The 12,808-nt window shown below is 38.5% G+C and overlaps 1 protein-coding gene across 7 annotated transcripts in view; it reads right to left on the reverse strand.

Moving 5' to 3' along the window:
* COL25A1 (collagen type XXV alpha 1 chain) overlaps positions 1-12,808 on the reverse strand; it is a 452,942-nt gene that overhangs the window by 12,475 nt on the left and 427,659 nt on the right. For 6 of the 7 annotated variants that reach the window (XM_033214966.1, XM_033214965.1, XM_033214964.1 and 3 more), the window contains 5 exons: positions 10,996-11,031; positions 9,017-9,070; positions 3,753-3,806; positions 1,817-1,843; positions 790-843 (listed from right to left, as the gene is read on the reverse strand). In XM_033214966.1, coding sequence (XP_033070857.1) covers positions 790-843; positions 1,817-1,843; positions 3,753-3,806; positions 9,017-9,070; positions 10,996-11,031 — 225 coding nt within the window. The remainder of the gene's footprint in view (positions 1-789; positions 844-1,816; positions 1,844-3,752; positions 3,807-9,016; positions 9,071-10,995; positions 11,032-12,808) is intronic. The other variant, XM_033214968.1, reaches the window with a different exon arrangement.

Genomic DNA, 12,808 nt, shown 5'->3' on the forward strand with positions numbered 1-12,808 from the left:
AGAGAGAGAAGGATGGAGGGAGAGAGGGAAGGAGAGAAAAGAAACAGGAGAGGAAAGGAGGAAAGGGAGGAGAAAAGAACAAAGGAGAAGAAAGGAAAAAATGGCTTTTAAAATCCATAATCCAAACTTTTCTTTTCAAGTCATAAAACCATATTGCCTACTACTGGCTCCTAAAGACCATAGAGCTGCTGGTTCTGAGATAGAACTTCCAAATCAACCTCATAAAATACACCAATATCTCTGTTTTAAAAATCCCTGTTGCTCTGAACCTGAAAGTGGCAAGTCCTAGTCCTGCGTAGTGAACTTACTGTAGTTTATCAGTCACACTGCTTCTCCTCTATTTTCAAATAAAAAATATCAAGGTACAAAACGTATCTCCATTTCTCTACTGGGAAGTAGTGAAGACAAGTGAGATGCTGGCTTTGCAGGGTTCAATGAGCTCTGCCAAATACCATTGCAGATTTGTGCCATTTAATTTTACTTTTTAAAATAATTTTTTTTCAAAAATCCTTTACTTTTCAATAAATTGGTGTCAGGTGGTTGAAAAACTGTAGCTTGAATATCTGGGGATAATAATTTTTTCTTCTATGCCAGGCAGTGCCCTTACTCTGGCAGTACAGACTTCTTCATTCCTCTCTGAAGACCTGATTCCTTAAATCAGGCATCAGTATGTTTTTGGAGCACAGGATGGAAAAAGATTAAGTGTCAAATGGAATCACACAAGCTGAACAGCAAAGCACACAGCAGGAGAAGAATCAAACAAGGTATATGCTGGGATGGAGAGGTCACCTTTTCTCCCTTTTCTCCTAGATCGCCCTTCTCACCCCGTGGACCAGGGAAGCCCTGTAAGATAAAAAGCAAACCAAAAATATCTATTGGTGTAATAGTGGCAAAATCATCCAGAAACAAATATTTTAGGATTTTACATTTCTGAACTTAAATATAACACAAAACTTAAATATAACACAAAACAGTCTTAAGACTGGTGAGATAATAAAGCAGTGCTTAGAAATATAAGTTTTCTAATGTCTCAATTATCTATACACAACAGGTTGCTTGCTTTTTCTTTTAAGAAATAGAGAGTAGGAAGAACACCAGGATACTAGTTTGAATTCTCGGAAGTTCACTGATTTGTGCAGATTTGGGCAAATCACTTACCTCTCTGCACTTTAGTCCCTCGACTGTAAAATGAGGTTAATGATACCCACCAGACAGCTGTTGTGAATGTTAAATGTGGTGATGCACTACAAAGTACCAGAATGATGCCTGCCCATAACAGGTGCTCATAAACAGTAACTACTATTTGTATTACTTTTGGTATTCTCATTATTCATGTAATACAGGATAAGCAGTGATTGTGTCTAGAGGCATTTGCTTTTGACATTCTCTATTTTCACAGAAACATATTAGCATAAGATATATAGGGACTAAATGCTAAAGGAAAAAAAATACTGCCTAACTGCTTTGAGAAAAAAACATATCATTCTGTAAGGATAGCATGTGAGAAGTATGTTGATTTTATGCATATTTTTCATAAATAGGTCATACTGATGTTAAGAGTACCCTCAACTTGGGAAAGTATTTTGAAGTGCCACTATCCACTACCAGTGATTAATTTTATATAAGATAATTGTGTTTTTTTGCTTTTCTGTCTTATCTCATGCAAACACTACTGTATATTGCTGTTTACATGCACAGCAGTATATGTTCTATGCATACCTATATGCACAGAAAATAAGTATTCTTTTTGTTATTGATGATGGAGACCATCAACATCTATTATAATAGGATGATGTTTATTGTACTTATTACTTACATCAAGACCAGGCTCTCCATCTTTCCCCTGCCAAAGAACCATAGTAGCTACATTAGTGTTTCTAAGTTTTATGAATAGATTATAGATTTATTTAAGGCTGTCTGAACATGCAACACTAGTACTAGAATAACTACTCCAGAAATGTGAAAAAGATTCTCATTTGGATTAGTGACTGTTAGTGTTGCAGTTAAGTGTCATGAAAATTTTATATGATATATTGGGTTAAATAGACTAATATTTTGCTGATGTTTAAGGCTTGGTATCTAAGTTATCAGTCCAGGAGTTACATGAAAAGCAAAAATACTGTTTAGTTGATTAGTGACTGTTAGTGTTGAAGTTAAGGGTCATGAAAATTTTATATGATATATTGGGTTAAATAGACTAATATTCTGCTGGTGTTTAAACCTTGGTATCTAAGTGACCAGTCCAGGAGTTAAGTTAAAAGCAAAAATACCGTTTAGCTGATTTAAAAACATACCAGCACTAATAGAGGATATGAATCAATGCTACTTTAATTTGATAACTTAGTAGTTAGCTCACAAATGAGTAAAGAATGTAGAAATACAGTTTTAATTTGGCTAGATGTGCACACCACGTACGAAGGGTGTGAAGATTGCAACTTAAAAGCTGTTTTTAAGTAAGCTTTGTAAATGAATAATCCCCAAATATTTTTTTTTAAAGTCGTAAGACTGTTAGGCAAGAATGATAAATTCACTCCCATGGTGCAGATTATCATGGTGATGACCCTATTGTGTCATAGTATGGATCCATCCAAAGTTCACAAGAGGCTACTTTGATTCCATCAATTAGATTTTGAAACCTATTTCAAAATCAGCATCTTTTTTTTTTTTTTTATTTAGCACTGAGGTAATCATGGACTATGTTTGTTATTTCAATTCATAAAAAGCATGTGGGAGATAAGGAAAGGTTAAAACCCTTAATGCAACATATGCTTCTACTGTCGTCCTACCCTATCTTAATGAATCAATTATAAACATTCCCAAGATGATATTTTTAAAGCAAATCAGAAGTCTCAATATGAATTCTGTGTAATTAAGAATTTTCAGGCCAGACGCAGTGTCTCATGCCTATAAATCGAGCACTTTGAGAGGCCGAGAAGGGCGGATCACTTGAGGTCAGGAGTTTCAGACCAGCCTGGCCAACATAGTGAAACCCCATCTCTACTAAAAATATAAAAATTAGCAGGGCGTGGTGGCAGACATCTGTAATCCCAGCTACTCGGGAGGCTGAGGCAGGAGAATCGCTTGAACCCGGGAGGTGGAGGTCGCAGTGAGCCAAGATTGCGCCACTGCACTCCAGCCTGGCCAAAAGAGCAAGACTCCATTTCAAATAATAATAATAATAATAATAATTTTCAGAAGACAGAACACTATCAATGTTCTATGTTCTGAAGATCATTTGTCATCACAGTGATTTAGAAAGTCAGAAACATCAAGTCGTCATAAATATCAATGTAATTTGGGGAATACTTTTTACTAGCAAGAGTCATTTTAGTAAATAGTCTATAGGAACAGATAAAGTCTGAGGAAGGCTGTTTTCAATGAAGCTTCCACAGCCATTTTTGGATCCAGTGACCTTCCAAGGAAGTACCAGTTATGAGTGTCCAGTCAGATGACGTAAGAAGGGCATCTTCTGACAGGATCCTGTTCTCGGGTTAATAGTTTATTCTAGAGACAGTCTCTGATCCTGTCAATCTTGTGAAGTGTCTGGATATGTGTCTGTACATGATGAGAGGGCGAGATACTGAATATGACCTATTTGTGAAGGACATGGAATTACTGGATTTATAGGTAATGAGTGGATTGCTGTTTCTTCTCTAACATTAGTCTGCCCCACAAGGGAAGGGTTAACCGTGTCAGTGACTGGTCATCTATGCATGCAGAAGGTGGGGATGTGCATGTGACCGGGAACTCACAGGCAGCCCATAGGGCCCTCTTGGTCCAGGCTCTCCCATAGCTCCTTTTTCACCCTAAAATGAAAAGTAGAAAGTTCAATTCACACACTTCCTCTCATGCCCTATGTCTAAAGCCTCTATTTCAAGGACCATTCTATGAAAATCTCAAAGATTTAGGCTCTTACAGAGTCACTGCCAGTGATATTTGGAAAGTAATCCACAGTAGCATCTTTTGCTAAATCACCTTTGAAAGAGGGGCAGCACAAGATTGCCGCTGGTCAGCTGTGCAAAAGCATTTGCATATCTCAGATGCCATACTTGGGTTTCTTTGGCATTAGTGTGAAGCATTTATTTGTTACTAATTATTTTGTTAGCACCTTTAAATGTAAGAATAAAGTGCCATTCTTTTTTGAGACAGGGTCTCCCTCTTTCATCCAGGCTGGTGTATAGTGGTATGATCACGGCTCACTGAAACCTTAAACTACTGGGCCTAGGCGATCCTCCCACCTCGACCTCCTGAGTAGCTGGGACTACAGGCAAGCACCACTCTGCCCAGGTAGTTTTTAAATTATTTGTAGTGATGGAGGTCTTACTATGTTGTCCAGGCTGGTCTTGAACTCTGGGGCCTCGAGCAATCCTCCCACCTTGGACTCCCAAAGTGTTGGGATTACAGGCTTGAACCACAGTGCCTGGCCTGAAATGCCTTTTCTTCTATCAAAAAACAATTATTCAGGGAAGCCCTTCCTCGATTGCCCACTTCCTACCACCAGCTATATTTTATTTCACAGCCCTTAGACACCAGAAGATGCGTAAAGCTCGTGACCTGCTTATTCTCTGCTACCCTCACTAGAATACACACATGAAGGTTCTGGGGCCTCTAGCTTTGTTGTTCCCTATAGCATCCTCATAGCTTAGAATAGTGTTAGGCACATCAGGAAGTGTTTGTTGATTGAATGAGTCAAAGCAAATCTACATAATCATGTACACAGTTTGCTTCCTTTCTGAAAAAGAGGATTTATGTATTTTTTATTTATTTTTTATTCTGAGACATGGTCTTGCTCTGTTGCCCAGGCTAGAGTATAGTGGCACAATCTCGGCTCACTGCAACCTCCACATCCCGGGTTCAAGCAATTCTCCTGCCTCAGCCTCCCGAGCAGCCGGGATTACAGGCGCCTGTCACCACGCCTGGCCAATTTTTGTATTTTTAGTAGAGACGGGGTTTCACCATGTTGGCCAGGCTGATCTGGAAGTCCTGACTTCAGGTGATCCGCCCACCTGAGCCTCCCAAAGTGCTGGGATTACAGAGGTGAGCCACCGTGCCTGGCCTGAAAAAAAAAGGGTTTAAAAACTTTCAACCCCTCTGAATGCTAGATAAGGTAGGTATATGTTATCTTCCTCACTTTCTCTCCAAGTGCCTATTTAAATAGAATAGCTTTCCCCATCTTACATGATATTCTTGAATGCTTATAAAGAATAAGTATTATTGGAGGTAATCTTGTGAATAGAATAATTGTGATGTTAAAGAAAGGGATGTTCTGTATTTCAAATGGTGTTTTCTGCTGCTGCCATCTCCAAATTGAAGTGTTTGTCAGTATTTAGTATGAAAACTTCAGGAGTAATGGTGATTTTATATGAGTAGCCAAACAAAATCTTATCTCCTTTTATCATACCCCTGAAGGAGTTTAAAGGTTAGCAAATCTTTTTTCTTGGCAAAACGCCAGGTTCAGCTGATAGCAGTGCCTGCAGAGCTACCTGATATGCCTGTGTTTCTCCAGATTCCCATGTGAGCAAATTTCAGGTCCCTGTTGGCATTTTCTTTATCTAAATTTGAGGGGTCAGTGGAACTAATTAACACTGTCACCTACAGGCAATATGGTACAGGTGAGATTACTGAAAATAAATATGATAAAAGCTTGAACTTTTACTCATTATTACTTTATGGTTATTACTAAAGCAGAAGCAATTGCACTCAGCACAGTGGCCAGATTTTAAATGAAACATTAAACATTTTTTTAAGAAGGGAATTTTCTTAACTTGTTAAGAGACACCTATAAAAAATATCTACAGCATAGGACTTAATAGTGAAATATCAAAAACAGTCCCTTTAAGAATGGAGCAAGGGACAGGTGCAGTGGCTTATGTCTATAATGCCAGCACTTTGGGAGTTCAAGGCAGGAGGATCATTTGAGGCCAGGAGTTTGAGACCAGCCTGGGGACCAAGGTAAGACCCTATCTCTAAAAAAACAACCAAAGTAACTAGTAAGATGTGTGTGTGTAAGTCTGTGTCTGTCTGTCTGTCTGTCTATCTATCTATCTATCTATCATCTATCTAATCTATCTGTGTGTGTGTGTGTGGTGTGTGTGTGTGTGTATGTGCACATGCACGCACATGTAGTGGGAGGTGAGGGTTTTAAGGAAAGATCCACATAAACTGGACTGGGTCTAGTCTGAAATAACTGAAACAACTCCACAGATTAGGATGGGTCTAATTGGAAAAATCTCCATAGATTATTTTGATATAACCATTCCCTTCTCCACTGAGAATCTTGGCTTGGTCTTATTCTTAAAACAAATATACTATGGCTTATTTGAATAAAGCTGTCACTAAAACAGGTGTCTGTGAAACTCCTCTTCTAGAACAGCCCACCCCCAATAATTACTTCAAGCTATTAATGACAATTCCATTTTTCTTGCCAGTGACTGCCTCAGAAGTGGACAGCTGACCCAGTGCTGGCAAATGAGGTGTCAGAGGCATCAGCCAGGAAGCTCTGGGGAAGCGTCCTCTCTGCTCAGGAAGAGACATGGGGGTGGTCTCTCTCTTCTCTGCTGGTGTCTCACCAGAGAGGATGCTTGGACCACTGTGCCCAGCTTGTCTATGGTCAGAAGACAAAGCCAGCACGTGGAAAAGGGCTCCCAAGCAAAACCTAGAGTCTACCTTTGAATATTTTCTTATATAAAGTAATGTATTTCTTTATTGTGTAAGCCATTTTGAATTTGGGTTCTGTCACTTAGAGCCAAAAAGCATTCTAATGATTCCAGCTTGAAAGCTTTTAGGAATGAAATATTAACACAGGGATTTGAATGTGCAACTCCTTTTCCTGGATTAAGCAATTCCAAAAGTATTTTTCAACCTCTCAAGCTTAATACACTTTATAGAGTTCCAAAGCCAAATGAAGAAATCAGCTAAGGTAGGGAGGATCAGGTGCTTGCAGAGTGGAATATTAATGCTGTCAGTCATACACTTGAAAATGTTTGAATAACATTGCCTGTCAAATGCATGGTTTCTTTTAGGTTGTTCTAATTTCATTTGGGTTCTTTAATTTGCACGTCAACACTGAGGCATTATCCTAGAACACCTCCCTGTGCTGATTCTGACTTCTTTAAAATTTGAAACTTTTTTGAGAGAATCCAGGTGGCGCCTCTATCAATTAACTCTGAGAATCACACTCCAGTTCAGCACTTCCAGTGAGGGGCACTTGGAGAGTACTGATATATGATCCAGTTAAGATAGTTAACATCCTGAGTAAATACAAGAGTAACACTTTACACTGCACACCATTTGACTGAAACTATGCCTTCAAATTCTTAGCAATTTCATTTGCTCTTCTAGTTAATTCTGCTCCAGCACTGAGACCTGATACTCTTGTGACATTGTGGAGCTATCGGAAGTAGCAGCTGATTTACCACATGGTAAACCCTCTTGAGCCCCAGGGCATTCTGCCAAAAGACTGCCTGAGATTTGCTGCTCCATTTTTAGTACATGGGCTGGGTTTCTTCACACAATGCTTGAAAGCCAATATGCGTCAGCAGCGTTGAGGCTTTTAGCTTTTAAATATTTTTAATTAAGATGATCTTCAGAAGTCATTGGTTTGATCTTAGAAATATGACAATTGCACATTCAGATTATACGTTCCTTTAGAACTCATCTCTTTCTACAAGCATTCTTGGATAAAGCCAATCTTCATCACCGTACAGCTTGTACTATTTGTATTATTTTGGCCTCATTCTCTGGTTATTTCCTGCATGCATTTTTCTTTCTCTGCAATTAGATTGTAAACTCTTCTAGGTCAAGAAGAATAGCTGCTTTTTTTTTTTTTTTGGCAGCATTCAGTATATATTAATAAAATATTAATAAAAGACCGGGAGATAATTAATTATAATGGTATTTATTATTCAATGTACTGAAGCAAATGAGCAAAATAGGCTTTGCCTAAGTGGGAGGAGAGTGTTTCCATCTCACACTAGCAGTAATACCATGCTTTGCACATAGTAGCATTTGGTAAATATTTCCCGAATGAATGAGATCACTCTACAGAACACAGAATTATGGAGTTGGAAGGTATGTTAAAGAAATGACTACTGGCCCTCTTTTTTTAAAGCAAATTATCCCAGACTGATGAAACCTATCTAGTTTTTAAAAGACCACAAACTTGCATAGTGAATCATTCCAACATTTTGAAGCCCTCACTATTAAAATACTTTCTTTATATCCTGTCCTGAATGGTAGGGAAATTGATGACATAATTCCACTCAGACACACAAAAATACTTCTAAGATTTCCAAGGTGAGGAAAAGAAATAGTGGGAGAAAAACAAAGAGAAAGAGAGAAAGAGCGCAAGAGAGCGTGAGCATGAGAGGGAGAAGAGAGAAGAAAGTTCCAGACAGATGACCATTTATCTTCCATTCTGAATGTCTTTTTTTCCCCAAAAGATATGGAAACGTGGCCTAGCAATAGAGAGGTTAGTGAAAGGTTTTTGTTTTATAATGCACTGAAATTATTTCCTTATGGTTAAAGAAAAAGCCTATCCTTTAGCTTTAAAAAAGGGGGAGCATGTGTAACTGTGCAGAAAAGAATACTTAGGTTTCATTATTTCCTTTGGAAAAAAGTTATAAACTACTCTGAATGAGTACAGTAGCTTTATATAAAAGATTATCAACCAGAATACATACTCCTGGCAATTTTAGCTCCATTGACTTCAACTTTCTGGATGAAGGCCAAATGAAAATATCTTCCTTATGGGTGAAGGAAGAATCATCTGAGCTATTTATTTTAGCTATGTAAATGTATGTGTTGTTTTTATTAAGGCAGCCATGTTCTATTTTATGCCCTGTGGTTTTCTTCTCTCAATATTAGGACTCTGAATAGAACTTAGGATAGTATCTCTTTTTATTTAATATTAAATAGCCCTTTATTTCTTCTGAAAAATGAACAGTTCAACTAATATGGAAAAGCCATGCTCTGTGTTTTCTTTAGTACAAGCTTCATAACCTCAGCAACAACTTACTCTTTCTCCTTTGGGACCTGCAGGGCCATGGGGTCCCATAGGACCATCTGTACCCTAAAAAAAAAAAAAAGATAATATGAGATATATCACAAGGGCTGCAAGAATAGCAGTTATAATTTATCCTGAATTTTTCCTAGGTGAATGGTGCCTAAGAATATCAGTAAGACAACTCATCTCCTTTCAAAGTGCTTTATGCTTCATTATTTCAGGCCAGCGGTTTTCAAGAAACTCACGCAAAAAGGATGAATTATATAACTGCATGTTTCAATGAAAGGTACACACAAAAAGCTGCATATCATATTTAATTATATCGTTTTCCTCTGACTAAACAAAGCATCATTGGCCGGGTGCAGTGGCTCAAGCCTGTAATCCCAGCACTTTGGGAGGCTGAGGTGGGTGGATCATCTGAGGTCAGGAGTTTGAGGCTAGCCAGCCTGGCCAACATGGTGAAACCTCGTCTCTATTAAAAACACAAAAATTAACTGGGCACGGTGGTGGGCACCTGTATTCCCCTACTCAGGAGGCTGAGATTGTAGTGAGCCAAGATCGTGCCACTGCACTCCAGCCTGGGCAACAGGGCGAGACTCGGTGTCAAAAAATAATAAATAAATAAATAAATAAATAAATAAAGCATTTTCACTTTGCCCCATAATCCTAAGAAGAAAAATGTAATTGTTTTTCCTTCCTGTCACCTCTTCCTCAAGCCCTTCTCTACACTCACTGCCACCCTTAGCTGGGCAAGCTCTGAACTCTTGTTTTCAGCTGTTTAAGAGGCTTGAACAGTTATACAAGTAGAAGAAAATTATTAAGCAAATGAAAACAGTGTGTAACTGTTCAATCCAAACTTTCTGCAGCTCTCTTGGGGGCAGCAGGGGCTTACAGGAAAGGAATCATTCTTATAGATTCTGCGGCAGTGGCTGGTCACTAGGCTTATAACTCACAAACCAGGCAGCCAAGATGAACTTAAATATATAATTCCCTTTTGTACCCCTGGTTAGTTCAGGATTAGGATTTCTGCAGGAGAAGAGGTGATATTTGAATGAATGTAAGAACGCTGAGGTCCAGTGAAAATCATGACTACCTGAAATAAGTTTTTAGAATGGAAAAGATGGGAATTTCTTTTAGATTCTTAAAACTGTAGCCAGGACTTCGAGTACACTTGCTCATTTCCAGGATGACTATGCTTAGATTCACACAAAATGGATTATAATATTTGCAAATGTAGGAACTATTCCAGCATGATTTTTCTTTAGTATTCCCATTTCTGTTCTACTATTCTGGTTTACTCTGTTAGAGCCTTGTGATAAGAAAAAATTCAGAGTTTTAAATTCATTCTAATGTTGCCGAATTCTCATCAGCTTAACTGATATTTTTCTTACTGCCTGAATTCAAAGTTCACTTTCAGAAGACTTCTAAATACTGAGTATTTGTGGCTGAAATTTAAGAGCTGGAGCTGTTAAGAACCAAAGATAAAAAGACAAAATGACAGAAGACAGACAAGTCATTTCTATGAACAGAAATGGAAAGTTAGTGCCAAGGAAGAAGTTATATTTGATGGACATAAGTCTAAAAGGAAAAGCAAGTTACAGTAATTTCACATTATTTTAATCTCTTCAGAGGGCCTCTCTCATGGAATTGTAGGGGATGTCTGTCTACTGGTTCTGGAAAAATTCGTCTGGGATTCTAAGATAATGAAGCCCATTAGTCTGGTCATTCTTCCCACCTAGCAAATTATCCAGACTTGAACACAAGCTTCAGAAAGACGTTCTGGCAGTTTAGTTGTTCTCCAGACAGAGTTGCAACCATCCTTTGTCCACCTTTCCCCTCTTTGCGGCTATCTTTATCCACCTTCCCCTTTTACGACAGCTCTAAGTACACCCTCATCATTTGATGAGAGGACATGGAGCAAAGGGGTCTGTCCTGAAGTGCACGATTCACAGCCACAAAACATGTCAGAACAGGACAAGGGACTGACTCACCCGGGATCCTGGCTTTCCGTCTAAGCCAGATGCTCCCTGTGTGATTTGGTTGGTAGCAGGGTTGGTGGGTGTAACACGAATGACAAGAACAGAGATTAGTATGAGGTACCGATGAACAAATGTAACACTTCAAACAACATAATACGCAGTTACAGGGTTCTGGGATGAATATCACATTGCTACAAATTGTTAGTTAAAAAAAACAACATGACAAACACCCCACAGATGATGGCATTTTAATGACATTTCTATTTGACAAATTCTTATTTAGAAATCAAGCTAATGAAGTGTATAAACTGGGCTACAAAGTAGTTACTCATAACAGTCGCAGGCTTCTATCTAATTTCCCTATGAAATTCATTTTCTAAAGACTGTGCTGTTCACCATATATTTCTTTAGGTTCTGAAGAGAAAAGAATGGGCTAAAAAAAGGGCTCATTATAATAATCAATCAAATTTAGCATTTCAGAGAGAAAAAAAGCTCTGGTTATACTTGCTAAAATAGTGTTTATGAATAACAAATGCAGGGTTTTCACATGTTAGGATGACTCTTGGTGGATTTTACATCAACAATAATTACTCATTGTTTTCTCATTTGTTCCTACTGTTCACACTACCTTCCACTAGAGGGACTTCTAGGAAAGGGAAAAAGCCAGAAAACAGTTGGTGCGACCAAGCAAAAAATAACTTCCAAACTAAATTGTTTCTCGATTCCTTCAAATAATCTTTGCATCAAAGCCTGACTGGGGAAATAACTTTAAAAATTTAATGTTCTCAGACAATGCATGTTTTTCTTCACTTTGAACTCTAGGCTACACATAAATAGTGTATGATTAAAAAATGGCATTTTCAATGTTTGTTTCAAGAATAAGCACAATTATTTCTTTGATACGGCTTTTGTGTCTCAAAGCCCAAGTATTTATTTATAGTCCTTTAAGAATATTGGTTAGATCAAGAAGTATTTAAGAAAGAAAATGCACTGGCCCTAAAAATTATCTTGTCAAGATCGCAGAACTATTTCCCAATTTTATGCTTCAGATGCAGTTAATAATACAAAATGGAAAAAAAAAAATCGATTCCAGATGAAAACTCTACCAATGATGTTATTCTATATACATGTTGGGTATTTTGAGTTTTTATTTTAAAATTTCTTCTGTATAATCCTATTATGAGCCATACTATAACTGCAAAATACATACTTTTTTTTTTTTTTTTTGAGATGGAGTTTCACACTTGTTGCCCAGGCTGAAGTGCAATGGCACAATCTTGGCTCACTGCAACCTCCATCTCCCAGGTTCAAGCGATTCTCCTGCCTCAGCCTCCCGAGTAGCTGGGATTACAGGCATGCACCATCACACCCAGCTAATTTTTGTGTTTTTAGTAGAGACAGGGTTTCATCATGTTGGCCAGGCTGGTCTCAAACTCCTGATGTCCACTGATCACCTGCACTTTAGGAGATCACTGGCTGGTCTCAAACTCCTGATCTCCACTGATCACCAGCACTTTGGGAGATCACTGATCTCCCAAAGTGCTGGGATTACAGGTGTGAGCCACCGTGCCTGGCCTACGTACGTCTTTTTTTTTTTTTTTTTTTGAGATGGAGTCTTGCACTGTCGCCTAGGCTGGAGTGCAGTGGTGTGATCTCAGCTCACTGCAACCTCCACCTCCTAGGTTTATGCCATTCTCCTGCCTCAGCCTCCCAAGTAGCTAGGACTACAGGCGCCCACCACCACACTTGGCTAATTTTTTGTATTTTTAGTCCAGACAGGGTTTGTTAGCCAGGATGGTCTTGATCTCCTGACCTGGTGATCCAC

Source organism: Trachypithecus francoisi, unplaced genomic scaffold (assembly GCF_009764315.1).
Source record: "Trachypithecus francoisi isolate TF-2019V2 unplaced genomic scaffold, Tfra_2.0 Lachesis_group1, whole genome shotgun sequence".
In the NCBI taxonomy this organism is placed as follows: domain Eukaryota; kingdom Metazoa; phylum Chordata; class Mammalia; order Primates; family Cercopithecidae; genus Trachypithecus; species Trachypithecus francoisi.